Below are 27,226 nucleotides of genomic sequence, written 5' to 3'. Positions count from 1 at the left end.
GTTCATTTGGAATGTAGCAAATTTTATATCTTTTCTTCGTACCAATTCTCAAGTATTTGGCTTTAAGGATATGAAGTACCATTTTGGCAAAATATACATAAAAGGTGGTGTTATCATCAAATCCTATGTCACCATGGTTATGTGGTCACTCATCCTCACTTCATTCGAATTGTATGAAGAAATAGCTTGCTAAAAAAAGACTGGACTCAAACTGCATGACAAATCTAAAGAGTCAAATCATCAGCAAAATTATTTTCACGATAAATATAACAAATTTCACAAAATCAACTTTCGTGCATAAGAGATAATAGCGTGTGGAGAGGGTGAAAAATATTCATACGGAGATTATATTCTTTTGGGAAAAAAAAAATTGAATTTGGTCCACTTGGGCATGATGTTATTCCAGCCCAAATGAAAGCATAACTTTCCTTGAGAAAGGACCAATGAAACCGACTGATTCGATTTCGTAAAAGCCCAGATAAAATAGATGAGGTAGGCTGGAGGCCTGCTGCTGCTAAAGTTTGAATCTTTGCTGATACTTCCAGACTACCAGTATTCGAACGATCATCTCTTTCCCTCTATTCCTTCTTCTCCTCCTCACACAGAAAGCGAGCGAGGTAAGCCTCCCCCTTTTGCTATTTTCTTAAAGTTTGAATCTTTTTATTTTTTATTTTTTTTAATATGGGTATCTGGGTATGGTTGATTTGTTGATATGTATCATTTTGTAACTGGGTTTTATGCTGATTTGAATTGGGTGAATGGATTGAAGGAGAAAGATGTCATCTTTTATCTGCATTTAGTTTGAATAGTGAATCTGGGGGATGGGGTTTCTGCTAAATTGTTCTTGCCCTCATGATTTTTCCTCTAAAAACACATTAGAGCCTATTTGAGACATTGGGTATATTTTGAATTGGGTGGTGGGTTTGAACTTTGAACTTTGAAGTGCAAATATATGCCTTCTGCTCCTTTAACCCCATTGTTTTTCTTAATTTTCCAAATTTTACTTCTTTCGATAGGTTGTTAAAATTGCTAAAAGTTCCAACTTATTGTTCAAATGCTTGCATTAGTAATTTTTGGTAATTGATTTTATTCACTACTCAAAATTGCAGGAGAGATTTGGATGCTTTTCTGAAGCTAGAGAGTTTAGTCGATGGCATCATCTGAGATAACATCGGGGGCGTTGGTTACATTGCAAGATTTGCATCCATCTTCCCCATATTTCAAGCAAGGAGCATCGTTACGAGTAACCGGAAGGTAAGACTTCTTCCCTTCCACATGTTTAGGGTACAAGTAGTTTATAGCTAAGGCTGGCTCGGTTGGTCTTCAGGACGAGGGAAACTTTCCTATCCCAGGGTCTTTATTGCCGTGTTTCCTTATCTCTCATCACGTACCATGTCACACAAGCTAAAGGAAAATTGGGATATGCACCCCGTTGCAGGGCAGTTTCTCCTTGGGGACGGCTGTGGCATCATAGCTGGAGTATATTGTAAGGGCGATGTAGATATGATAGTTTCAGCATTTTCGGTGTTGTGACAATATTGGTTGGAGCGATTGTGGTTTACTTTTGACTCACTTAGATCATCATCAAGATGGTAGTGTGTTGGAGTGGATGCAGAACTGTCCGAGATGATCTTCTTCGGGCAAATTTGGCATCTCTGGTTGTGCCCGAAGTAGACATTAAGAAACACTTTAGACTCTGACTGAGCTTAATAATTAGAAAAATGTCACTTATACAACCCAAAACAGTTGGTAATAGATCAAACAGATTCAAATTCATTAAACAGCTTATGAATTAGTATTCCTTGTTTCGTTCGTAGGTTACACGATTACTCTGTAGAGACGGCCATTGCCACAATCGCCCATGGAAGTGAGAGGTTAAAAATCAACACGCAGCACCTCCGGGAGCTCAGCTTTCGAGTTGGATCCATCTACCAGTTCATCGGCGAGCTGCTTATTCAACCGGATAATGAGGTAAGTGGTAAATTACATTTACATTCACTTGATGATTTTTTTGGTGCCGGTGTTTTTCACGGGTCACGCACGCATGAATGTGAAAGCAAGAAAGGTCAAGTGTTCGTACTCTTTTTTCTCAGGCAGTGTTGCAGGCACGTGTGGGAAGGAATGTCGACGGCATTGACCTCAATCTATATCATCAGTCTCTGCAACTGATAAGACAATTTCAGGCCAACCATTTGAAGAAGCCAGCAACTTAATGCAATTATTCTTTTGGAAAGGCTCATGTGGTTGAAATTTATCCTGGTCCCCTTCGTGTCGCACTCCCTACCTACGCATTTGTTGAAAAGACCTTACCTACGCTTGATATGTCATTGTTGCAGTATTTCAAGCTGATAATACATTATCATTTTGTAAAGTTAAAATACTTGACAAAGTGTATTTAGCAACTCCACATTTGCACCCTATGTATGGGTAAGTTTCTCTCGTCTTTGTAAACATTTTTTTTCGAGAGAGCTAAGGAGATTCTCTCAAAGTGGAACTCTATATGAACTCTTTGCCGGAAGATGATTCTCTCCCTTCTTAATCTCTCTCCCCATCGCTCCTTTTCTACTTGAACAATTGCGATTAAGTTACGTCAATATTTTATATTGATTTTTTATAGGGACAAAAAGACAAAAAGTAAAGTGTGAGAGGAAGGGGATGGGGATAGGGAATGAGAGAATCCTACTCCAGTAACACCTTATAGTTTAACGTTAATTTTAGTGTTGACATTATAAAATATTGTGCAAAAAATATGAGGTGACATAGTGTTCGTGGAAATTCCCACTTTTGATAAAGTCTCATACACATTTTCCTTCTTTTTAAGGGAAATGATTGTCGTGCACGTTTTTCTTCTTCTGCACCTCTTATGTCTTTTGATCATCCAATCTAAATGTCATAAATAAACCGTGGTTTCCAGAAAAGATAAAGGTGCGGAAATCATTTCTTTATTTTTTATTTGCAAATTTAATTGAAAGACCAAATTACCCTCCCACACCCAACCAATTCAACAGTGAAAATTGAAATCCTGAACGGTAAAAGGGCAAAAGCATAGGGACAATGATCACTTCATAATTCAAGGAAAACAAAAAATTGTTAATTGGACCCATAAATTCTAATGAACTTTGTTCGTAGGTCCTAGCATGGCCCAAGTCCTTCACCTACTTTAACGTTTTCGCCGGAAACTTTGCCATCGCATGTTGCCATCCAGTGCACCGCCCCACACCCGATTGTTGGCTCTTACGTGGCATCTTGTCGGAATTCACGCTGTACCGGACCCTACGTAATCGTTGCTCCTTTGCACCGACCTCATGTGTGATGGCGGTGCGGAGCACAGGATAAGTTTGTTCAAAGGTATCACGTGTGAAAAAGCAGCAGAGTTAGACTCGTGTCTCATGCATGCCTGCCGGTATAAGTACTCGTTTGTCTTCTTTTTTCCTCAACCAATAATTCAACGAATTCTTTTTTCCTCAACCAATAATTCAACGAAAAATGCTAATGTGATTCTTTTAAAAGTAAAGCTCTTTGTAAATTCTTTGTTAATTCTTTGTTATTTCATATTTTTAGTATAATATTTTATAATATCGACACAGAAATTAATATTAAACTGCGAGATGACAAAGATTATATAAGACTCTTATTTCTTAGAGAGTTTATTTAGCATTTCTATAATTCAATTCATTATTTTGGTAAGAATATGCTCAAGTTCGGATTTCGTTTAGAGTTAGATAAGCTTCAAAACCTTCTTGAGTTTGTCTTCTTTTTTCCTCAACCAATAATTCAACGAGAAATGCTAAGGTGATTCTTTTAAAAGTAAAGCTCTTTGTAAATTCTTTGTTATTTCATATTTTTAGTATAATATTTTGTAATATCGACACAGAAATTAATATTAAACTGCGAGATGACGAAGATTATATAAGACTCTTATTTCTTAGAGAGTTTATTTAGCATTTCTATAATTCAATTCATTATTTTGGTAAGAATATGCTCAAGTTCGGATTTCGTTTAGAGTTAGATAAGCTTCAAAACCTTCTTGAATTTTTATTTAATAAAAAGTACTGTTTAAAATGAAGAATTAGAAGTTGCTGATTAGTTGATTTAATGATATTTGGCTTCCGCGTCGACTTAAGAAAATATCCTCATTCAAGTGTCATAGACATACGATTATTAGTTGAAAAATATGCAGGATCAAATCACTACAACATCATGAACAGGTTGGATTATGCCACAAAGTCTTGAGAACATCCCATCCCCTAGACCCTAGTAGTCATCTTACGTGTGATTTGATTCTACAATTGGGGGTGCATATATGTTATTTCTCATCATGCATATAGTATTCTGCGCACTAAACAATATCATGCAAGGACCAAGAATTAATACATGATCTCGTAAGGTCAAAGATGAGGAACTCACTTGGAGAACCGAGTCTCGAAGATGAGGGATTATCATCCGAAAAACATTTAATTATCAGCAATGGATTTCGCCCGACGCTCGTAATCGTGGAGTCACTCAATATAATTAAATTAAACGGTTGATTTTAAAAGTAAGAAACACTCACTCACTTCAATTGTTCCAAGCAAATATATAATTTTTTTAATTAAACAAGTTTTTGCTATTTAAAGCTTTCTAGTACATTATTTATAAGAGTTTACAAATTAATAAACCTCAAGTTTATATAAAACCTTTACAACTCCGAAAATAACTTGACAACTTCCTATGTGACAATATTTCAAACTTAATTAAGCTTTAGACTTCCAATACGCATGGGCTGCCAATTAATAAACTATTGCTGCTGCATCATTAATAATATGAACTATCTCAGTAGTCATATGAGATGAAAGTCACGTGATGAAAGAAACATCACTAGAAGAATATCCTATGACTACATTTAAGAATCTCATCACGTCAAGTAATAACGTAATGAAATATAACACTCCATAACAACATTGAAGAATTTCCTCGCATACGCAAGGGAGAAATAGTAAACATGAAATGCACATCTAGATCTAGTGCCTGTAAGAGTCGAGATGTGCCGGTAAGAGTCTCCCTACAGTCCTCTGGTGTGACAGATTGCAGATCTGAACCACTTACCCAACTTCATACGGTAAAAAGTTGCTGTCACCATATGTTCACCAATAATTTCCTTGCCAACTATTTAATATAGAGATTAATCCACGACCATATAAATCTCCATGGACCGACAATGTTATGGAAAACCTAATACAGGAGGATTCGCTACCCTTCTATTCTCATCCTCTTTCATCATTTCTTCTCACATATTACTTTTTATTTTATTATTTTTATAAAAAATTAATATAAGATGTTGACGTTGTTTAACCGTAATCGTTCAAATAAGAGGACATAGAAATATAAAAAGATTACGAGGATAGAGAATCATCCTCCAAACCTAATACCCCATTTGAGAGGAAAGCGAAGATGATTGACAGATAGAAACTAACATGCATGTTCAAATGAGCATAATATTATGGGAGGAAGTCAGTAGGACCCTCTGAAATGGCGTTTCTTCAACTTTCTTCGAGGCCCAACAGGACAGTTGTTCTTGTTACATTGAAACGGGTCTCTTACTCTCTAACTTTATGGGACATTGATAGATTTCATCTCATAGATTTTGTGGATTTGGATGAGTACGTGGAGCTATTACTTTACTTTTGTGCAACTTTTTCTTCCTTTTGGTAAGCCCTATGATTGAGTGCTTTGCTTTCGCATTTTAGTAAGTCTGTTTGTTTTCTGTGGAAGTTTGTGCTTGTTTTTACCTAACTTAAAAAATAGGGTGGTGCTCGAGAATAAATTTAAATAGAGGTTCTGTTGTAAAAATTATTTATATATTTCTTTTTAATTTCACACATTTTAATTTTTGATCGTTAAATTTAATAAATTAAAAAAAATTAAAAAACATAAGTTAACAGAATGTATATAAGAAAAAAAGAGAGTATATGAATTTTCATGTTGCGATCGACGTGACCAACATAATCGCCACCTATAGTACCACCGTATTACCTTGCCCGCCACCACCACTCCCACCATTACCTATATTACCACCAACTTGTAACGGTCATTGTGACCATAACCTCCTATTGCCGCCACCCCACCCATGACCACTACGTACTAACACTACCAACATCATGATCGCAACCTTTACACCCGTCTTGCCCATCACCACCTAAACCCCCAGTTCTTTATCACCACAACACCACATTACATAAGGGTAGCCTTTTTTACTCCTAATTGTTTTCTCAATAACAAAAAAAAAAAAATATATATATATATATAGTTATTTCAAAAGTCTGTTAAATTCCTTTTGAATTCTACAAATTCTATCATTAACTCTATAAAAAAAATTGTATACATCTACATTAAAAAGTTTGTCAATTTCATAAAGTTTCTAATAATCAATAAAAACCTACGAAATCTACAAAAGTATACCACATGGAAAAAAAAAAAAAAAAAACTCGGCCATATAAATCTCAATACAATTCTCCCTAAATGATCATAGCAAACTTAACAATCAGTTCCTTTATTTTAGGTAACATTCAGCCTCTGAATTATTTAAGAATTCTAATTTATGTGATTGTCAATGATTTTCAAGGAATTAAAAAAATTTAGTTGACGATCTCACGGTGGAATAATTTTACTGAACACTTTTAAACTTACAAAACATAAACTTAAAAATGGACATTACGTGTTCATCAGCTTAATTAGTTAATTTCTTATATCTTGAGCTAATACAATTATTATTTTCGATGCACACCTAACTATGTTAATTTTTGTAGAATTAATAAATAACCAAATGATTATGATGGTTTACTAAACTTTTATTTTAATACATTGCACTCGTCCATGGCTGCAACTGGCAAAGAGACAGTCATATATACGGTAGACCACTCTTGATTGATAGGGATGATCAACAAATTACATGCTATAAAATTAGCATCGACCGTTGGTTTTAATTTTTGTGTGGTTATTTAATGGCAGGCATGTTTGGGACAGTCCATTAATTTATTTTAAATCTAATTTTTATTTATACAACAAACAATTATTAATTAGGAGGAATGTTGGGGGATTATCTCAAAAGAGTAATTCTTCATAAAGTTGAATTTCTGTTACCTCACAATTTAATGTCGTTTTTTTAGATCAACATTATAAAATATTGTGCTATAAACATGAGGTAATAAAGAGTTCATATAACGTTTTACTTTTGAGATAGTCCCCTTATCATTTCTTCTCAATTATTTCATGTACCAGACATAATATTATATATAAAGCAAGCATATAATAGTTTATGAATGAGACATAATTGTCGTTTTTATATTATATTTAATTAACATGCAAGGAGCTCGTAATTATTTGCATATGAGGTTTTGTTTCAAATTTTTATTCTGAATATCATTTGTATATAAAAAGACAAGGGAATTACTATTTACATTCTGAAAATCTAATTTGACATCTTCTTATGAGATTATTTTTCTTTCTAAATATTAAAAATTTACAGTGCACAATTAAATTTTTAAAGGGTTAATAACAATTTTCAAATTGTATCAATATATAAGGTGATTTTTTTGTGACCCGCCATAGTTCTACGTGACATTACAAATTGACTTAAAATATAACATGTGCATTTATTTATTAGTCACATTATTTTTATTCGAACGATACTTTAATCTAATATGAATGATGCGAAAAAATAATTCAAACTTGAGTGCAAGTAAGCATACACTCTCCAAGGCGCATGGGGTGTATTAACTAAGTCAACCATCAAATTATGGCACATAATGTAAATTAATACTACCATATTCTAGTATAACCGTCACACCCAAAATATTTTCATCCGCAGAAAGAGGGAAGCAACTCAGAAACGGTAAGCAAATGAGTCAACACACAGAACCTAACTCGGTGTACTAATTTCCTAACTGGAAAATAAAACATCTTTCTCGTTCTTCTTGGTTTTGTTTTGGCTGCTAAAAAATATTGAACTGTTAGGCCTTCCACAAATATCTAGAAAATTCAGCACTATTTTAGCCACAAATTGTTGACCGTCTACATGCACATCACATGTGTACAACGTAATATACAGAAGGCCAAATATCTATGAAGATCATTCAAGCATTTTTTACACAGCATATAATTTCTCTGTATTTGCAACACAAGTTGTTGAAAAAATAAAAAAATACCTCATCGACCATCTCACGAAACAAATCGTATCTTATATCAAATGGATGCACTGTGACCGTCTCTATGAATGACCTGGCTTCTCTGCCCCTTCATTTCTCATACACTCTCATCATTTTTTATTTGTCAACATTTTATATCATTATTATTTTTTATTTTATTATTTTTATAAAAAAAATCAATATCAAACGTTAACGTAACTTAACCGTCATCGTATAAAATAAGAGGGGATGAGATAAGAGGGGATGAGAGTGTATGAAACTGAGAGCGCAGGGAAGCCGGTCCTCTCTGAAACTTAAACATAAGTTGCCTATATAAGTGGAAGGAAAAATAAAATAAAATAGCTTTGTAAGTTGAAAAAGCAAAAACCCTTTTGGTTTCATGACGTAGTCTCGTAGAGTTTGCGTTGAGAAATAGTGTGTTGTTTGTATGCACAGCAAGCTTTGTTATCTTCTCCTCCTCCTCAGATAAATATATATCACTTCACTTCCACCATTGCCAAACAAAAACACGAAGACAAAACTAAGAGGAAGAGAGAGAGACTGGGTGTTATGGATTCTCATCGGTCTCCAATTTCAGTTCCTCAAGTTTTCAGCTGGGTTCGTAGGGATTACGCCGGGATCCGGTCGGATTACCAGCTTTCCAGCAACTTCGTCAAGTTTCCAGCTTTCTAGCTTCTGAAATTTTCTGGTCAAATTTTGCTGGAGTTGATATCAAGGTTTTGATCTCTTTGTCTACTTCGGTTGTTTTTTTCTTCCCTTACTGGAGCCTTTTGTTTGGTTGCTGAGAAAATGAAAAGTTTTGTTTTTGGGGTAGCTTAGAAGCTCAAATTGAATTGTTTTTTGCTTCCTTTATGAATGTTCCTTTCTGGGTTTTGTTTGGTAACTGTGAAAGTTCAAAACCCAACTTTTTTATTTTAATCCTCTCTTAATCAAGTCTCATCTGGGTTTCTTTAGGTTGCAGTAACTTTTGTAGGCAAGGGTTAGGGGGTTCAAACGGCAGAGCATTTAGTTTATGGAAGCGAAGAAAGTGAAGGAAAGGAGAATAATTTACTTGTTTATTTCCCCATTTAGTATAGATCTAAGGAAAAATTAGTATCCGTCCCTAGTTAAACTCCTAACTAATTTTCACTGACTGAAACTTTATTAGATTTCAAATTTTGATCTAAGTACTTAACATTAATGTTGTAATAATGAATTTACATGTCAGTTATGTAATTTTTTAAAATAAAAATTAATAATTGATTTAGAATTTTAATGCTCACACCTTTATTAAACTCCTAACTAATTTTCAATTCAAAACATTTCCAAAATAAATAAATAAATTAGAATAAGTTTGCACCCATTAGTTTTTTTAAAAACTGTTTTCAATTTTTTAATCTTATATGTACCCATTCATGTAATTTTTTTCAAAATTTTAATCTTAAAATGTACTCATTCTTAAATATACTAATTTGTTATATGTATAATGTACCCTTTTTCTTTAAATAAAATCTATTCAATTTTTTTTCTAATCCATTTTAAAACTTATATTGGTACATTCTTTTTTCTTTGATAATGTATCTATATCGAGTTTAATTGAGGAAATTTACTTTTAAGCTTCTCTTTTTTTTTTTTTTTTTTTTTTTTTTGGTTGTGATTTTGAAGAATGTACCCATGTTTTGGTACAATAATTTTTTGGTTAATTTTGATGAATGTACCCATGTTTACACACACACAATAGTATATTTATATTTTAATATTTTTAATCCCACAAATTATGATTTTTATTTAAAATCTCATTAATATAAACTATAAATTTCAAATTTTAATGTAAAAAATATAGTAACATACATAGAAATAAATTGTCACATTCATTTTAAGAACTTTGATAAAAAATTGAAAACCAACAAAATTTCAGTAAAAAAATATTCATATCTAAGACCTCATTCAAAGTCTCCCTTCTTGTAATTACCATACACGTATGTTATGAACTTTTGCTCTTTTAATGAAAGAATTGCCTGAGTCAGAGAATGCCTTTTTGTCAGTGACAGTACTCTCACTCAGGTCAAGTTGTTCAATTCAACTTGCTTAAATCTTCTGTATTTTTCTAAGAAGAATGTTAAAAAAGTTCAAAAAAAACAAATAGGTCAAGCATTTTCTTGCCTAAAATGATGTTTAATTGTTTATAAATGTTCAATATTGTTCAGATTTTGTTGAATCTACAACCTGGAAAATCCGGAATTGGAATAGCTAAGTAAAGACATAGCTAATGGGGCACTTATCCTCCATGTTCAGCGGATTGGCGCGATCCCTATTGATCAAGAAAGGGAAGAACAATGGTGGGGATTCAGGTGCAAGAGGAGCTGCAGAAGCGATGGCGAAGGAGGCGAAGAAGAATGACATGATCCTACGCTCTTCGGGGATTGTCAATGTCGATGGTTCAAATAACTTTGCTTCTGTTTTTTCGAAGAGAGGCGAGAAAGGAGTCAACCAGGATTGCTGCATTGTGTGGGAGGTAAGCAAATGTTGTGCATTTTTGTTACCTTAAATTAGTACTCATTGGAAATTAAATACAAAACAAACTTATACGCATCGCGTGACGAAAACTTGATAAAATAGAATACGATATATAAGCAAGTAGTTCCACAGTCCGTCTCCGAAATATTGACATTTGTTTTGGTTTTAGGAATTTGGGTGCCAAGAAGACATGATATTTTGTGGGATTTTTGACGGGCACGGTCCATGGGGACATTTCGTGGCGAAACAGATAAGAGAAACAATGCCACCCTCTTTGTTGTGCAGTTGGCAAGAGACACTAGGTCAAACTTCTATTGGCCCGGATTCCGACTTGGAGTCGGATAAAAAGCATCACCGGTTTAACATATGGAAGGATTCCTATATCAAAACTTGTGCTGCCATTGATCACGAGCTCGAACAGCATCGTAGGATCGATTCCTTTTACAGTGGAACAACTGCCCTGAGTATTGTCAGACAGGTATTGATTCATTTTCACTTGAACTAGTTTAAATTGTTGTTAGGCTTGCAATTGTAGCTGGATGTTTACCAAAAAAATCAAGTATAAACTAATGACCTTATGCAGTTTTCATCGGCATTGACACGAAAGTATCTCCGAATTTTGTTTGTTTAGGGTGAGCTTATTTTCATAGCCAATGTTGGCGACTCTCGTGCTGTTTTGGCTACAACTTTAGACGATGGAAGCTTAATGCCGGTTCAGCTTACTGTCGATTTCAAGCCTAGTTTACCTCGTCAGTCTCTATGCCTCTCCCAACACATAAAACTGAAGAAGATAACATATGGTTACACATATTTACATGTTTTTAATGGTTTTGTTTGCAGAGGAGGCGGAGCGAATAATTCAAAGCAATGGGCAGGTTTTTTGTTTAGATGATGAGCCTGGAGTGCAAAGGGTATGGCAGCCGGACGGGGAAACACCCGGTCTAGCCATGTCCAGAGCCTTTGGAGATTACTGTTTGAAGGACTTTGGTCTCATTTCTGTGCCTGAAGTGTCACATAGAAATATAACAAGGAAAGATCAGTTTGTTGTGTTGGCAACTGATGGGGTATGTACTGCATTGTTTTCAAAAGTAATTTGATGTCGTAAAAGCACTTTCTGCATGAAGCACTTGAACGTTTAATGAAGTTTTGACGTGTTTCTAGGAAAAGCGCTTATGAACATAAGTATTTTCTAGAGAGCCATTTCTCGCGGACTCTAAAGACATTTTTGATATTTTTGCTTGTAGGTTTGGGATGTTGTTTCGAATCAAGAAGCCGTGCAGATTGTAGGTTCCACGGCAGACAGGGCGAAGGCTGCAAGGCGTCTGGTGGAGTGCGCTGCGCAAGCATGGAAGCGGAAGAGGAGGGGAATAGCGATGGACGACATTTCTGCCATTTGCCTCTTCTTTCACTCTACTTCCCCTCTCTCTGAATCCCAGCAAGTGCACCCTATTAGTGTTGCCACCCCAAAATAAAAAACGCAGAATCTTTGCTCCTTCTCCTTGTTCATCTTGTACCTTTGAATTTTTATTGGTCTTTTATTTAGGAAATTCCGCAACCAAAAGATCTTGGTTCAAGTTTCAATCCAACAGTCATCGGTGTTTCCATCAACTTAGTCCTAAATTCCTAAATTTTGTAAGATACAAGCATATGAAACACTTGTTCTTTAAACAAAAAGTTTAGGGGAAGGGGAGGCTACACATCTCAAGACCAGGGTAGACTACTTATTTCAGGATCAAGGCATACCATAAGTTTCTTTAAGAACTTACATAGGGGACCTTAGACATTTTTTTGGTTTATCGACCACCAAGAGGGAGTTAATCAGACTCAAACGTAAATCTTGATTTAGCGAAGAGAATGATCCTTACCAACTTAATCAACTTTGCATCTCTTGTTGATTTCGTATTGTAAGGTTCGTCATTACGTCGGTACAAATATTATACATAATCACTTTTTTTATGGCGAATAAACGTTGTTATTTTTAGAAAAACGACGATCAAAGGCCGTATCGTTTGCTAGCGAGTGGGCAGTGTCCCAAAGATGTTAACTTGAGACAACTGTTTTGACAGGTATTTTTCATAATCACTTTTTATTGCGCTGCAACCCCATCCATAATTTTTTTATCGCAAAAAGATGTTATTTATAAAAAAAAGAGTTTTAACGAAATATTTCCGTACTGTTTATTTTAATGAAAAATGATATTTTTCCTCCAAAAAGACACTCTTGATATTATTCACTCATAACATATTTTTGTCATTTTGATTAAAACTCAAAATTTTCAAACAATTTTTATTAGTTTTTCGTTATAAAAAACGACTATCAAATGTCGCATTGTTTGCTGTTTAGTAGGTAGTCTCTGCTCCCACAAAGGCCTCGAGACAACTATTTCGACGAATTTTCTAAAAGCTTCAAGGACAAGACTTGAAAACTACAACCCCTACAAAGGACGAAACTACGCTATCGTGCTATTGGGCTAGCAACATAAGCCCAACCCATTTGTTGATTAGGCCTGGTTCGGGTTGCCTGGCCCAAAGAAATTAGATGCGACGAGTCGCGCCGACAGGACCACAGACAATAACAATTTACGACAGCAATTGTAAGATATCGAGGCGAGCCACGAGTTCGATAAAAACTCGCGCGAGGTAAGCAACCTCGTCCATTCATGCCTGCTGAGTCCCAACAAACAAACCTTATCCAAAGGAGGTGGATTCTTTGCTCTCTTACTTCTTGTGCCTTTTGTGCTTTTCTGTTTATGTGATCACAGTTAAATCATGTCAACATTTTATATTACTATTCATTTTTGTTTTATTATCTCTATAAAAAATAATAAAAAATATTGATATGACTTAACTGTGATTACATAAAACAGAAGATGGCAGAAAGTAAGAGAACAGAGAATCAGCCTTCTTATCCAAAAGCCTCGCTCATATCGTCTCACGATTATCTCCCGATATATCGGTGACAGAAAGACAGTCGCTTCCATTCATTAAACTCCCCTAATTAATGCCCCCACCCTCGAAGGCGAAAGTACGAAAAGTAAAGGCACGGTGCTCGAATGGACGTGAGTACCGAACATTCAACTTGGTTTTGTATTTTGATTTCGAATCCGCGACATCTCCTTCCCACACGCACGATAAGTTCAAAAACGTACGTAAATAAGTGCGACTGCTTATCGATAAGTAGTTATGCTTATCAGTGATAGGTCAGTAGAAAGGGAAAGACTCCTGCATCGAACGCAGCGAGACTTCTATAAATCCATCGCGTTCTCTTTCTCCCCCCATCTCTCTCTCTATCTGTGCGGTCTTCAAAACCCTAGAAGTCCTCGAAGCGCGAGGTACAACATCCTCAGAAATATCGATGGTTTCTGGGATTTGGAGGTTTCTCTGAGCTCGGATTCGGAGCTCGAGCGTGTTAATTTTGACGTTAATCTGTGTCTGTTTGTGTAGTGAAAGTTGAGAGGTCTGGTTTTTGTTCGGGAAGAAGAGAGGGATTTCTGGGGGCTGAGGGTTTGAGGATCGAAAAATGTCGTCTTTGAGCAGAGAATTGGTGTTTCTGATACTCCAATTTCTGGAAGAGGAGAAGTTCAAGGAGTCCGTACACAGGTGAGCTGAAAGCTTTCCCAAATCCTCTTGTACTTGCATATATAATATTTGTACACGTGTGCACGTGTGTGTACGGTTTAATACATGCATGTACGGAAACCCGTTACTTTTGAGGCCGGTTTTGGTTTTGGATTTACGTGCTGATTGTGTGGTTTTGATTGATGGAGTTTATGTCTTTTCGTATTCGATTTTGTTGTTTTTAATCTTGAATTTTTTTACGAAAGTGAGTCGTGTTTGCTGGCTTGGCCTTGATTATGCCGGTTTTGTTGTGAAAAATGGACAATTAATGCCGGTTTTTGGCTTAATTGAGGTTTTTACACGCGTTATTGGTGTGAATTTTGAGAGATGGAAGGATATACATGTGTAAAGTCCCTTGTGGTCGGTTTTAAATTGCGTTGTTTTGGTGGCGACTTGCGCGGAAAATTGGGTTGGGTGGGGGGAGGGGGAGAGGAGAAATGCTAAGGAGACTCTACACGGACTCTCTGCCACCTCTCAGTTTAATGATAATTTCCGTGCCAACACTATAAAACATTGTGCCAAAAACATGAGGTGGCAGACAGGACATTGAGAGTCTCCTTAGCATTTCCCGGGGGAGAGAGAGAGGTACATTTTGCTTAGTTTGAGCAAAATAGTAGCATTTAAGCTTAGTTGATTAGTGAAAATTAGAGTCAATAACGTGGCCTCTGTCTCTATTTGAAATCTGAATTCATTGACTAATAAATGAGGTTGTAGTGTGAGAGAAATTGAGAAAATAAAGAAGAGATGGAAGATGAAGATAGGAATATACAACAAACAATAATGATAGAGAAATTCATCTAAGTTGGTTTATTAAGCTTGGTCAAGCAAGCGTCTTGTTTTAATTGGGATTTAGTTTGGTAAATAATGATAACGAGATCTAACGTAAACAAACAATAGGATAGGAGAAAACTAAGGCAAGATTCAGAAGTCACTTGTTTGACAAAAATTTCAAATGATTTCCATGTGTGTAATTGATTTTTAGCTAAAGATATCGTTTCAACATTTATTTTCTTTTTTGCTCCCCAAATTGTTCTATTTTGTTGTTTGTAAATTTCATAAAAAAATAAAAGCTGACACCTTTACGTTGTAGGCTTGAGAAAGAATCAGGATTCTTTTTCAACATGAAGTACTTTGAAGAGAAAATTCAGGCTGGAGAATGGGACGAAGTGGAGAAGTACTTATCAGGATTTACAAAAGTTGATGACAACAGATACTCTATGAAGATATTTTTCGAAATAAGGAAGCAGAAATATCTGGAAGCACTTGATCGGTAATCCTTAAGTCTACTATTGTTGTTAGTATTTCTTTGCTTTTTGGAAATATCATTTTCCGGAAGGGGAAGAGTAATCTTATGTTTTGTTTTTCTGTTTGTGTAGGCAAGAAAAGCCGAAGGCTGTTGAAATCTTAGTTAATGATTTGAGAGTGTTCTCCACATTTAATGAAGAACTTTTCAAAGAAATCACACAGCTTCTAACTCTTGGAAATTTCAGGTAGTTTCTTGCATATATTTGTTTAATGTCGGTTTTTATTACGACAAAGCCAAATTAGCATATAAGACAAGAATTTATCGAGGAGTGAGTTCTTTTACGTCTTTGATGTATTGTCATCAACTGAGTGGGCCATCTTGTAGTTGAAATTTTACTTTAAAGGAGATGCAATGCGTATTCTTGACAATTGAGATCTAGAATTAGGGTGGCCAGAGTGTAGCCAATTGGTTGTTGGACCTGTTCTATAATGATCTAAGTTCAAATTCCTCAGCCATATGTCGTAAATTTAGCAGAAAAAAAAAGGAAAGAGAAAATGTACGGCTATATGGATTGCTTGTTTTTCTATGATACTCTAGAACTCCTAATTTACGGTACATGTATGTAACTAACCTCTTTCTTTGGAAATAACTACCAGGGAAAATGAACAGCTTTCCAAGTATGGGGACACCAAAACGGCTCGCAGCATTATGTTGATAGAGCTTAAGAAACTTATAGAAGCAAATCCCCTCTTTCGTGATAAGCTTGTGTTTCCCGCTCTGAAGGCATCAAGACTGCGGACTCTAATCAATCAAAGGTCAGAGTGATATTCTTGGATGAAAAAACCTGGATTCCCCCTTGTCTTTCATCTCATAGGTGTTTTAAACATTTTTATACATTTTGAAATAGAGATTTCTGCCCCTCCCCTATCTCCGTAAATTAGCTAAGCTTTGACTTCCTTTGCTTGTGCTTCAGCTTTTCAGTGTTTTTTTCTTTGGTTTGAACGTTTCAAATAAAGTCTTATTTATCGATTATATTCTAATTGATTCATTTCGTTCAAGCACAGGTTGCTTCTAGCACTTGTGTCACCTTTATGAACGACGATTGAATGACTGAAGCTGGTTTTATTTTGAAATTGTGCCCAACCGGCAATCAATAACATTTGTGTTTTTTCATGATTTCTTTCTTCTTTCCAAAGGGAAAGAAAATCATACGCTAGTAGAGGCCTTTTGTGCTTCTTTTGGGTTGTATAGCAGTCTGGGACCCTGGTAAGGGTTTGGAGGGCTAATGAAGTTCTTTTAAAACTTTCGTATTGTAAAGTTGTCATTATTGTTCGGGTTATTGTGCTAAGCTGATATTTGTCTGATATCTGATACTTTCATGTAGTTTGAACTGGCAGCACCAGTTATGCAAAAATCCAAGAGTAAATCCGGACATCAAAACTTTATTTACTGATCATACATGTACAGCTCCAAATGGCCCTCATACTTCTACTCCTACACCTGTTACTCCTCCAGTTGCCGCAGTTGCAAAACCCACTGCTTATCCTTCACTCGGACCTCATGCTGTATGATATTTTACATTTTATAAGCATTGATATTTTTTTTCTTTGCCACCTTGATTATAATTTAGGGATATAAAAGTGCGGACTAATAACTGTCTTCTTTGTATAGCCCTTTTCGGTCGGTGCAGCCGCTGTGAATTCTAATGCTTTAGCAGGTTGGATGGTCAATTCCTCAGTCTCTTCATCTGTGCAAGCAGCCGTTGTTAATGCATCATCCATGCCCATTCCACAGAACCAAGGTAAGTACTTCACTTGGATTTTTTTTAATATAATATCTCTTTTGTTTCCAGTTGGGAAAGAAAAGAACTATAAGGAAAAAGGATATATGTGTGATGTTGATGTTCCCTGCAATGTTATTCGAGTTCTGTGGTGCACATATTGTGGAATGAACTTTCGACAACTTTCAAGTTTTACGTGGCTAGCCAAATTGGAAACTCTTAGCAATTCTAGGTCTAATGTTACAGTACGGGTTATAGTAATATTCAATTGATTTCATGATCAAAGGAATTCATCTTTTTGAGTATCGTTTCCATTCTGCAAATTTACTTATTTCCTAGCATATCTATGTCGGAACATTCTATTTTTGAATTTAAGGCATTGCAATCTTGAAACGTCCAAGAACACCTCCAGCTGCTCCAAGTATGGTTGATCATCAGAGTGCTGATCATGAACTTATGAAACGACTACGACCTGTTCAATCTATTGAGGAGGTAATCTAGGCAATATTCTGTTTCATATCTAATTTTGGAATATCTGGTGTTCCTTTTTTTTTTTTTCCCTTCTGTGTGCAGTAATCTTGTCACTGACTTACATATAGGTTGCATATCCAACGTCTAGACAACAAACTTCTTGGTCACTGGATGATCTACCCAGAACAGTGGCTTTTAACTTGCATCAAGGTTCGACTGTCACAAGCATGGATTTTCACCCGGCTCTCCATACGTTGTTGCTAGGTTTGACTTTTTCTCATCTTGTTTGGCTTTTAAACTTTGAGTAGTATTATAAATAAGCTCCTATTTAATATGTTGCCTCGCCTCTGGGCTGTCCGCATTCTCTTCTAAGTCTTCTGTACTGCATGTCTGGCAGTTGGTTCTAATAATGGCGACATTACTCTTTGGGAACTTATGTCGCGGGAGAGGTTGGTTTCAAAGCCGTTCAAGATATGGGATATAACAAAATGTTCACTGCAATTTCAGGTCATGTTTATGTTCTGTTCATTTTTTTTTCATGTTAAAATTTTGCTTGCTATGAAGTTTATATGGTCTGGTGTTAAATAAAGCAATTTTACGGAAGCAGTTTTGGGTTTTGCCTATACGTTTGTATAGTGTTTGGGGATTTGAAATGCGGCTATAGTAACAATTTAGTTTTTATGCAGGCCACTGTTGGCAAGGACACACCAGGATCTGTCAGCCGTGTGACGTGGAGTCAAGATGGGAGTTTTGTGGGTATGTACAATTCGAAGTTTGCAAATATTTCTTGAATTTTTGTTTGTGTATCTTATTGTTTTTTTTTTCTTTTTTTTTTTTTCTTTTATCTGCTGTAGGGGTTGCATTTACCAAACATTTGATTCACTTGTACGTTTATACTGGACCTAATGATCTACGCCAACATTTGGAGGTGAGGTCATATGACGATAATTTTTAAAATTGATCAAGAAGGCTAAACTTGTGACAGCTGTTCAAATTGCATCCCTTATTTTTCGCAGGTTGATGCCCATAACGGTGCTGTGAACGACTTAGCATTTGCTCATCCAAATAAACAACTGTGTGTTGTGACCTGTGGAGATGATAAGATAATAAAGGTAGAATTAGAGTTCTCATCATGATATTTGTTTTTGTATGCAAAGTTTCCACTTTATCTAAATGAAGTGAAACAGGTATGGGATTTAACCGGACGAAAGCTATATAACTTTGAAGGTCATGAGGCTCCTGTCTATTCGATCTGTCCTCATTACAAGGAGAACATTCAGGTATGTTTGCGAAACATGGAATGCTTTTGTGCGCTTAATCAATTTCTTGCTAGTTTTTTGGGAAGCAAATCTTTCGAGCAAGTTCGCTTAAATTCAAATGATTGTTCTGATTTACTGAAGTTTTATTTGGCCTTTTGCTTATCTGAAACAACTAATTACTTAGATTTATTGGTTGAGGCGATTTGTTTGAAACTTCTTTTGAACGTGTGGTCAACTACCCTGCAACCTCGTTGTCTTCTGTTCATTACCATGTGCAGTAATTGGTGTTCGTTGAATTTTCAGTTCATATTTTCAACTGCTACTGATGGGAAAATAAAGGCCTGGCTGTACGACAACTTGGGTTCAAGAGTTGACTATGATGCTCCTAGCCAGTCGTGTACCACAATGCTTTACAGTGCAGATGGAAGTCGGTATGTAAAATTTTTAAAGATGGACCTTTACAAACTGAATATTTAGTAAAACAATTTACTCCATGTTATTTGAATGTAAGAGTTTTTACATCATAGTTGAAATGTCTTATCAAAACTTATGCGAGTTCCATCATTTCCAATTATCCTTCAGATTGTTCTCTTGTGGAACAAGTAAAGAGGGAGACTCGTATCTAGTTGAATGGAATGAAAGTGAAGGAGCAATAAAGAGAACATATTCTGGACTCAGGAAGAAATCAGCAGGTGTTGTGCAGTTCGACACAACACAAAATCATTTTTTGGCTGTCGGTGAAGATAGCCAGATAAAGTTTTGGGATATGGACAATAACAATGTTATGACTACCATAGATGCTGAGGGTGGACTTCCGGTGAGTATATTGTTATAACTTCTCGTTTATTGTGAAAACTCCCCTGGCTGTCGAACTAGAGCATGATGTTATCATATTATATGCTTCAGAGCCTCCCTCGCTTGAGATTCAACAAGGAAGGAAATCTTCTTGCTGTCACAACTGCAGACAACGGATTCAAAATACTTGTAAATGCTGCTGGAGTTAAAACTTTGAAAGCTATCGAGTCCACCACATCGTTTGAGGGATTAAGGCCTCCCATTGAATCCACTGCTATCAAGGTTTCAATAATGTCTTTAATCTGCTTTTTGTGAATTTGTTACCAATTTTTTCTTCATTTACATCTTTGAGAACCTTTTTATTTGTCTCAGGCATCCGGCTCGGCTTCTGTTACAAATGCAAATGCGGTCAATTGTAAAGTGGAAAGGAGCTCTCCTGCTAGGTCTACTCCAATTATTGTATGTCAGTCGATCTTTTGTAAATATCTTCTTTTTCTTTTTCCTAAAGTGGCGTTGCGTTGATTTGATTTCTTTGGCTCTCTTTCAAGCTTGGAGTTGATCACCTCAGTAGAAGTTTCGACAAACTGAGAAGCGTAGAGGATGCAGTGGATAAACCTAAACCCTGGCTGTTGACTGAAATTCAGGATCCTATACAGTGCCGGCTAGTTACCATGCCTGACACAACTGATACTTCTAGCAAGGTTTGTTATGTACTTCACGCTCTTGATATTGTATTGAAATGTTTATCTGCCATGAGATTCTTAAACCAATGCATTTCAATTTAGGTCGTTCGACTCCTATATACAAACTCGGGTGCTGGCATTTTGGCACTTGGGTCACATGGTGTGCAGAAGCTGTGGAAGTGGGTCCGTAATGAACAAAATCCAAGTGGAAAGGTAACACCTAACCTAGAAAAGTTTCAATCATCTTTTTTTTTTTTCCTTTTCTTGTAAATGCAATCTTCTAAGTTTGTGTGTTTAAAGGCCACTGCCAGTGTTGCTCCGCTGCATTGGCAACCAAACAGTGGTCTTCTTATGGCTAACGACGTCGCAGGCGTCAACCTTGAAGAAGCAATTCCATGCATAGCGCTCTCAAAGAATGACTCGTATGTAATGTCAGCTTGTGGTGGAAAGGTCTCGTTATTCAACATGATGACATTCAAGGTAAATTTTTACATGCATGTCTAGCTAATTTTTTAAAAATTGGGATTCTTTTTTTATGGTTCCCCGTGATTTTGTTTGCTTTGTAGGTAATGACAACATTCATGGCGCCTCCTCCTGCTTCCACTTTCCTAGCATTCCATCCTCAAGATAATAACATCCTTGCCATCGGAATGGAAGATTCTACCATCCACATTTACAATGTTCGAGTTGATGAGGTAATTGCTTCTGTTTTCTACATAGTCTTATTTTCTTTCTCACCACAAAGATTTTAATTCTTATGTTGCATTGCTAAAGACCTACATGATTTCTGTTGATTTTAGGTGAAATCAAAATTGAAGAGTCACCAAAAGCGGATAACTGGTTTAGCTTTCTCAACCAATCTTAATATACTCATTTCGTCCGGTGCTGATGCTCAAGTAAGTGAAATTTGGGCTCTTTTTTATCTTGTTTATCTCGTTTAACCACGGAGAATTTTTGTTATGCAAACTGTTACAAATGTCATATTTGAAATGAAAAATAGTGAAGCGTACGTGTGTAAAAAGTACAGTATTCTAGTGCATGATATTTGTGCATATGTTGACCCCATGCTTGATGGTTTTGCCCTTTCCAAATTTAAAGTATACTTTTAACTGCATCCTGCAGCTGTGTGTGTGGAGCATTGATACATGGGAGAAGCGGAAATCGGTTGCAATTCATATGGTTTCTGCAAAGGCAACTGTTGGTGAGACTCGAGTGCAGTTCCATTCCGATCAAATTCACTTGCTGGTGGTTCACGAGACACAACTAGCAATATATGATGCCTCAAAGATGGATCGCATCCGACAGGTAGTAAATTCTCTTGAATGTTTGACATAAACAAGGGCTGATCACAGATTAGCTTACTCTGACTTTGTTCTTCCATTTCAGTGGCTTCCACAAGATCCACTTCCTGCACCAATATCTCATGCAGCATACTCCTGCAACAGCCAACTAATATATGCCGCCTTTTGTGACGGTAACATTGGGGTGTTTGATGCCGATAGCCTAAGACTCAGATGCCGTATTGCTCCATCAGCATACTTACCACAAGTGGTCTTGAACGGGTAAGCTGTCAAAAACTCACCACGAACATTCAAGATTGTTATTATTAGTTCTTGATTCAGTCATTATTAATTAATCGTGTGGCGTACTGCACTGTAGAAGCCAAGCCATGTACCCGCTGGTCGTTGCAGTACATCCACAAGAACCAACCCAGTTCGCTGTTGGGTTGGGCGATGGTTCTGTTAAAGTTATTGAACCCAACGAATCAGAAGGGAAGTGGGGTTCGTCTCCACCTGTTGACAACGGAATACCTAATGGAAGAACATCGTCGTCTACCACCAGCAACCACGCGCTTGATCAAAAGCAAAGACGAGAGTAGCTTCGAGTTCTTGGCACATGTCTTTGGCTGTAATTTACGGGTACAGATTACAGAACTTAGGTTAAGTTGCTCTTTTGTCCCTTATCAAAGGTATTGTGGACATTTTGTGTAGCATTTAGTTGTAGTCGAGTAATCAGCTCGAAAGTGACAATTTTTATGTCATGTTTGCTTATTTTGGTAATTAAGATGATGTTATGTTACTTCAAAGGGACTTCACGAGACTTTAAGAAAAGACAAGGTATTTTGAGCAAACAGAAGACCTGATGTAAAACGGGATGTAATGACGTTCTAGGATTCATATAGCCGATCTCATTTGGTGGGATAAGGTTTTGTTGGTATTTGTACCCGTGTAAAGGGTTTATGTGTTTGATTGTTTTCCAAAAGAAGCCCTACATTTGGTTCTGATTAGACAGTAAACAAATCAGATTTTGATCGGATCGGTGTAATCCAAAATTCGAGTTCATTTATATTCTGATTTTCGGACATGGACACTCGTAAGAAACAAAATTTTGAATATGTAATGTGATAATATAAACGGTTGAATATTTTTTTAAGTATGTAATCAATCATTAGTATTATGACATTTTAAATATCGGCCGTGTTTTTATCACATTAAAAAATCTTTGGTGGCGGTGCTTTTAAGTACACGCTTTTCACAATTCTTTTTCTTTTTTGGAAAGGTACGACACTTCGTTTTTAAACCTGGCGGGGACAATTCCTGTTAATATCCAAAGGCACCGTACGACTCCCCAACGGCAACCATATTTCTCGCTCACACATTAATTTTAGGGTTAGGGTTTATCTGTCCTTCTCTGCCCCAAGCATCCTCAGTCTCGTCCACTTAAATTTCTCCGTCTTCCAGCTATGGCGAACCGTACGGACCCGTCGGCGAAGAGCATAAGGGGGACGAACCCGCAGAACCTGGTGGAGAAGATCGTACGGACGAAGATATACCAGAACACGTACTGGAAGGAGCAGTGCTTCGGGTTGACGGCCGAAACCCTAGTCGACAAAGCCATGGAGCTCGACCACATCGGCGGCACCTTCGGCGGTAACCGGAAGCCCACGCCTTTCATGTGCCTCGTCATGAAGATGCTTCAGATCCAGCCGGAGAAGGAGATCGTTATCGAGTTCATAAAAAATGACGATTACAAGTGCGTTTCACTGTCTCATTAATTAATTGCGTGTTATAAATTATTTTAATTTGTTATGGATGTGCGTATATGATTGGCAATGTGCATGTTCTGGTAGCTGGGAGTGTAATAGAGTTAAACGGGGCTGAGAATTTGGGATTTGTGGTCTTTTTCTGAGAAACCCTAATCCTAAAATTGTGTTTTCAACATTGATCTCTTTCGGATGTGGATATCAACGGTTGATTTTTTTTTTTCTTCTGGTTTTTGTATGATTAGTATAATATTAGAGAACATGAGTTGAAATCAGGTATTTGTGGTGGTTTGGGTACATTGGAGTATGAAATGAATAACCCTAGTTTCTTTATGTAAAAATGCAGGAGTGATTTAATATTCTCTGCTGTGTTAGGTGAAGGTAAAGGAAGAAGGCGGCAAGTAATCGGGTCTTCTTGTTAATATGTCATACAGTAGTACAAATTGGTGTTTTTTCTTTGCGAATTTTGGTTTAGGAAGGTTTGAACAGAAATGATTTAGATAGTAGTGCAAGTTTGTGTAGTATGGTGGAGATTGTTTTTGGTTTGAAGTAGCCTTTATGAGTCTTAATTCTGAATATTTATTTATTTTCAATGTGGGCGTTTTTCGAGTTCTTCTTTCAAATGTGATCTAACGTTTTTTCACTTGGGTTTCAGATACGTCCGGATACTCGGTGCATTTTATTTGCGGCTTACGGGAACTGATACTGATGTCTATCAGTACCTAGAGCCTTTGTATAATGACTATCGGAAGTTGAGGAGGAAACTGCCCGATGGGAGTAAGATATATGATCCTTATCTGAAATTTTCCTTGATTACTTTTTATGACTAGTCTATGCTACCATACTTACTATTGAATATTTATGAGCATGCTAACACAAGTATGACTAATCTCTTGCTCTAATTGTTCCAGATTTTACGTTGACGCATGTGGATGAGGTTATTGATGAACTTCTCACAAAGGATTACTCATGTGACATTGCAATGCCACGAATTAAAAAAAGGTTTGTTTTTGGAATAATTTTTTCAAAGTTGATTTTATCATAGTGGTCTGTTTTGGTTCCTTTATTTTGTTTTAGCTATAGACAGTTACATGCCCCCCCAATCTTTATTTTGAACTTTGGATTTGTATATGTGATTCTTTTCTATATACGTACAGATGGACTCTTGAAGCAACTGGTTCATTGGAACTCAGGAAAAGTGCTTTGGAGGAGGACTTTGAGGAGGAGGAAGAGAAAGAGGAGAATGATCAAGTTGATGGAATGGATGAAGATGTCCATGATAGGGATTATTATCATGGCCGAAGCCCTGCCAGGGAAAGGGAAAGGGATAGAAGACGAGACAGTCACAGATACAGGTTTGTTTTTTTTCCTTTTTGTGGTTTATGTGGATGCTAGATTGGCTGACAGCTTTGAGCATATCATATTGGTTGGTAGCTTTGAGAATGTCATATTGTTTAGCTTCTTATTCTTTGTGGTGAATGGAGATTATTTTAGGATTTTGGAATGAACTGAATTTATTTTTATTTTTAGGGTAAGTAAAGTTTTGTTGTAAACAGAGTACAAAAAGTAACAGAATGACAGGCGTAAGAAAATTCTTAGAAAAGAAAATAAGCAAGTTAAAACTGATTTTATTCTTGTTTCGTAAATGAGAGTCTGGGTGAACTTCAACTGACTTGCTTTTCTGCGGTTTCGTCTCTCTTTGGGTGAATCATTCTTGTTCTTATTGTGAGAAATTCATTAGAGTTTGAAGTTTTACCTTGTGATTGTATTACTTTTGTAGTGGAAGCTGTTGCCTGTGTATACAAAATCAGACTAGTACATTCATATGTCATTGAGGTTTCTACCATAGCATTTTAGGCCATAGGTGTTATATAATGGCTTCCTACAGTGATATCCATGATTTCTCTGCACTGACAGTGTGCAGTGAGAAGTATGATGGATCATACATTTGCTTGCTTTTCTTTTTTTGTCTGGCGTTAGAGTATAATTTACTATGTATTGGCTGTGATCGATCCCGATGAAAGAATCATAAGCTCTTTCGGATTTAATTCCACGACGTAGTTAATTGAAGGCCACGGTTGTGATTTGTGTCACCTATGCTTTAGTGATGTCCTTTCATTTGTAGATGTTGAATTCTGCTGCATACCCTTTCCCTTCTTAAAGGATTGGAACTGTCATTTATAAGCTGACACTGTCATTTCTGTTTCTTTCCTTACCTTAAACAGGGACCGAGATTATGACAGAGACCATGATAGAGATAGAGACTATGACAGGGAACGTGGACGTGGGCGTGATAGAGATAGGGACAGGGACAGGGATAGGGATAGGGACCATTATCGGCTAAGAGATGAAAAGGATTATGGTCGTGATAGGGATAGGGATCGGGAAAGGGATCGGGACAGGCGAGAAAGGGATCGTGGCAGGAGGAGGAGCCGTTCAAGGAGCAGAAGTCACAGTAGAGATCGTGATGGTGGGGATAGAGATCACAAGAGACACGCCCGCAGCATTAGTCCCAGAAGACCTGATCGGGAGGAGCTGAAGAAGAAGAAAGAAAAGAAGAAGGAGAAGAAGGATGATGGCACAGACCATCCGGATCCAGAGATTGCTGAAGCAAACAGACTCCGAGCATCTCTTGGGTTGAAACCCCTGAAGTAGCGATAATCTTGGCGACTAGTTCATGTTAATGTGTCTGCACTGTCGTATTACATCTAGACTTTCTACTGCCAGTCCTTTCAGTATCTGCTGTATATCCATTAATTGGCACCCAAGTTCGTATAGAGAGATGATTTAACGATTGTAAATACTTTGCTTGTGTCTTTTATGAGCCTTACTGTTTACAGTAGATATGCAACCGGACGTCAAGGTGGAATTCTGTCTCCCTGTCCCGGTTGCATGTACGTCTCTTGCCCGTCGAAAAACTTATGAAAATAATGCTAAATTCTTCCATTTAACATAAATACAAGGGATTTGAAATCAAAATATTCACCAACAGAAATCATGGGATGAACTCAGTTACCAAAATGCCATTTTCGGCGTACTGAAGAGTCCCAGATAAACTCAGTGGCTTGCACTTGCCTCCCATGAGAATCCTCTTCTTGCACAACTCCTCCCCTTCTCTTTCTTCTTGCCTTGAATCATCTCCCTCATCAAACTCCCTGCTTAACATCCTCCCTAGGGACCTTCCCGTACTTGACTTCCGGCCACCGGTTACCATTAGTTTCGATGGAGCCCGATTCAAGTTGCCAGAACTTCCATGTTCCCCAACCACTCTGTTTCTCTTGGTTTTGCTTTTCGTTAAGCTTCCGCCATCTGGTGACTTGATCCTCATGCTGCCGAACGCATTGACAAACACCGAACGGATCTTCGTTGTCAGAACCTTTCCGGGCTTCTTCCTCACTTCCTTCTTCGTTTTTGCGCAATGCTGCCTGTGCTCATTGCCTCCGTCGGCGTCGTTAACGTTGGATCCATAGCGAAACCGTTTCTGCATGGTTTTGAGTAGCAACTTGGGGACCTTGATCCTTATTTTCGGCTGAGGGATGGAGATGGTAATAAAGTACGATAACGGGGGGTTTTGTGGAATTTTATTCCGGTCCATAGAAATATCAAGACCTCTGAAATTACTGTTTTTTGTGATTTCGTTCATGTTTTTCTCC

General features: G+C 36.9%; 4 protein-coding genes across 6 annotated transcripts; all 4 read left to right on the top strand.

The window, feature by feature from the left end:
- Positions 1 to 515: 515 nt before the first annotated feature.
- On the top strand, positions 516 to 2,607 carry LOC137723681 (CST complex subunit TEN1-like). Its single transcript, XM_068462877.1, has 4 exons — positions 516 to 617; positions 1,110 to 1,254; positions 1,818 to 1,971; positions 2,094 to 2,607. The coding sequence occupies exons 2-4, from the start codon at positions 1,151 to 1,153 to the stop codon at positions 2,211 to 2,213; spliced, it is 378 nt and encodes a 125-aa protein (XP_068318978.1). The 5' UTR covers positions 516 to 617; positions 1,110 to 1,150; the 3' UTR covers positions 2,214 to 2,607.
- A 5,911-nt stretch (positions 2,608 to 8,518) lies between these two features.
- Positions 8,519 to 12,291, top strand: LOC137722362 (probable protein phosphatase 2C 34). 2 transcript variants are annotated; one of them, XM_068461348.1, is made up of 6 exons: positions 8,519 to 8,899; positions 10,458 to 10,677; positions 10,849 to 11,157; positions 11,311 to 11,428; positions 11,520 to 11,743; positions 11,924 to 12,291. In XM_068461348.1, the coding sequence occupies exons 2-6, from the start codon at positions 10,537 to 10,539 to the stop codon at positions 12,149 to 12,151; spliced, it is 1,020 nt and encodes a 339-aa protein (XP_068317449.1). In that variant the 5' UTR covers positions 8,519 to 8,899; positions 10,458 to 10,536; the 3' UTR covers positions 12,152 to 12,291. The 2 variants fall into 2 exon arrangements, with proteins under 2 accessions (XP_068317449.1, XP_068317448.1); XM_068461347.1 differs by having other exon boundaries at positions 10,370 to 10,677.
- A 1,637-nt stretch (positions 12,292 to 13,928) lies between these two features.
- On the top strand, positions 13,929 to 22,876 carry LOC137721785 (topless-related protein 3-like). 2 transcript variants are annotated; one of them, XM_068460802.1, is made up of 25 exons: positions 13,929 to 14,278; positions 15,387 to 15,566; positions 15,673 to 15,786; positions 16,199 to 16,357; positions 16,927 to 17,107; positions 17,214 to 17,343; positions 17,735 to 17,814; positions 17,922 to 18,057; positions 18,191 to 18,300; positions 18,480 to 18,549; positions 18,648 to 18,721; positions 18,810 to 18,905; positions 18,981 to 19,073; positions 19,356 to 19,483; positions 19,635 to 19,869; positions 19,959 to 20,129; positions 20,220 to 20,306; positions 20,396 to 20,548; positions 20,633 to 20,743; positions 20,831 to 21,010; positions 21,097 to 21,225; positions 21,331 to 21,426; positions 21,653 to 21,835; positions 21,917 to 22,092; positions 22,190 to 22,876. In XM_068460802.1, the coding sequence occupies exons 1-25, from the start codon at positions 14,199 to 14,201 to the stop codon at positions 22,407 to 22,409; spliced, it is 3,372 nt and encodes a 1,123-aa protein (XP_068316903.1). In that variant the 5' UTR covers positions 13,929 to 14,198; the 3' UTR covers positions 22,410 to 22,876. The 2 variants fall into 2 exon arrangements, with proteins under 2 accessions (XP_068316903.1, XP_068316902.1); XM_068460801.1 differs by having other exon boundaries at positions 17,699 to 17,814.
- A 188-nt stretch (positions 22,877 to 23,064) lies between these two features.
- LOC137721786 (pre-mRNA-splicing factor 38-like) lies at positions 23,065 to 26,389 on the top strand. The gene is made up of 5 exons (XM_068460803.1): positions 23,065 to 23,563; positions 24,229 to 24,350; positions 24,485 to 24,575; positions 24,731 to 24,928; positions 25,799 to 26,389. Exons 1-5 carry the CDS (start codon positions 23,274 to 23,276, stop codon positions 26,226 to 26,228), a joined length of 1,131 nt encoding a protein of 376 aa, XP_068316904.1. The 5' UTR covers positions 23,065 to 23,273; the 3' UTR covers positions 26,229 to 26,389.
- The last annotated feature ends 837 nt before the right edge of the window (positions 26,390 to 27,226 follow it).

This window comes from Pyrus communis, chromosome 17 (assembly GCF_963583255.1).
Source record: "Pyrus communis chromosome 17, drPyrComm1.1, whole genome shotgun sequence".
Taxonomy (NCBI): Eukaryota; Viridiplantae; Streptophyta; class Magnoliopsida; order Rosales; family Rosaceae; genus Pyrus; species Pyrus communis.
The sequence above is the reverse complement of the archived record's forward strand: the minus strand, read 5'-3'. Positions and strand labels throughout refer to the sequence as shown.

What these genes read in the sequence shown, in the direction of transcription:
- LOC137721786 (XM_068460803.1), top strand. Translation starts at nt 23,274, where the DNA reads ATGGCGAACCGTACGGACCCGTCGGCGAAGAGCATAAGGGGGACGAAC. An exon ending in GAGGAAACTGCCCGATGGGA is followed by an intron (nt 24,351 to 24,484) that starts GTAAGATATATG and finishes TAATTGTTCCAG; the next exon opens with ATTTTACGTTGACGCATGTG. An exon ending in ATGCCACGAATTAAAAAAAG is followed by an intron (nt 24,576 to 24,730) that starts GTTTGTTTTTGG and finishes ATATACGTACAG; the next exon opens with ATGGACTCTTGAAGCAACTG.
- LOC137723681 (XM_068462877.1), top strand. Translation starts at nt 1,151, where the DNA reads ATGGCATCATCTGAGATAACATCGGGGGCGTTGGTTACATTGCAAGAT. An exon ending in TCGTTACGAGTAACCGGAAG is followed by an intron (nt 1,255 to 1,817) that starts GTAAGACTTCTT and finishes TTTCGTTCGTAG; the next exon opens with GTTACACGATTACTCTGTAG. An exon ending in TTATTCAACCGGATAATGAG is followed by an intron (nt 1,972 to 2,093) that starts GTAAGTGGTAAA and finishes CTTTTTTCTCAG; the next exon opens with GCAGTGTTGCAGGCACGTGT.
- LOC137722362 (XM_068461347.1), top strand. Translation starts at nt 10,432, where the DNA reads ATGGGGCACTTATCCTCCATGTTCAGCGGATTGGCGCGATCCCTATTG. An exon ending in ATTGCTGCATTGTGTGGGAG is followed by an intron (nt 10,678 to 10,848) that starts GTAAGCAAATGT and finishes TTTTGGTTTTAG; the next exon opens with GAATTTGGGTGCCAAGAAGA. An exon ending in TTTCAAGCCTAGTTTACCTC is followed by an intron (nt 11,429 to 11,519) that starts GTCAGTCTCTAT and finishes TTTTGTTTGCAG; the next exon opens with AGGAGGCGGAGCGAATAATT.
- LOC137721785 (XM_068460801.1), top strand. Translation starts at nt 14,199, where the DNA reads ATGTCGTCTTTGAGCAGAGAATTGGTGTTTCTGATACTCCAATTTCTG. An exon ending in GCCCATTCCACAGAACCAAG is followed by an intron (nt 17,344 to 17,698) that starts GTAAGTACTTCA and finishes TTTGAATTTAAG; the next exon opens with GCATTGCAATCTTGAAACGT. An exon ending in CTGTTCAATCTATTGAGGAG is followed by an intron (nt 17,815 to 17,921) that starts GTAATCTAGGCA and finishes ACTTACATATAG; the next exon opens with GTTGCATATCCAACGTCTAG.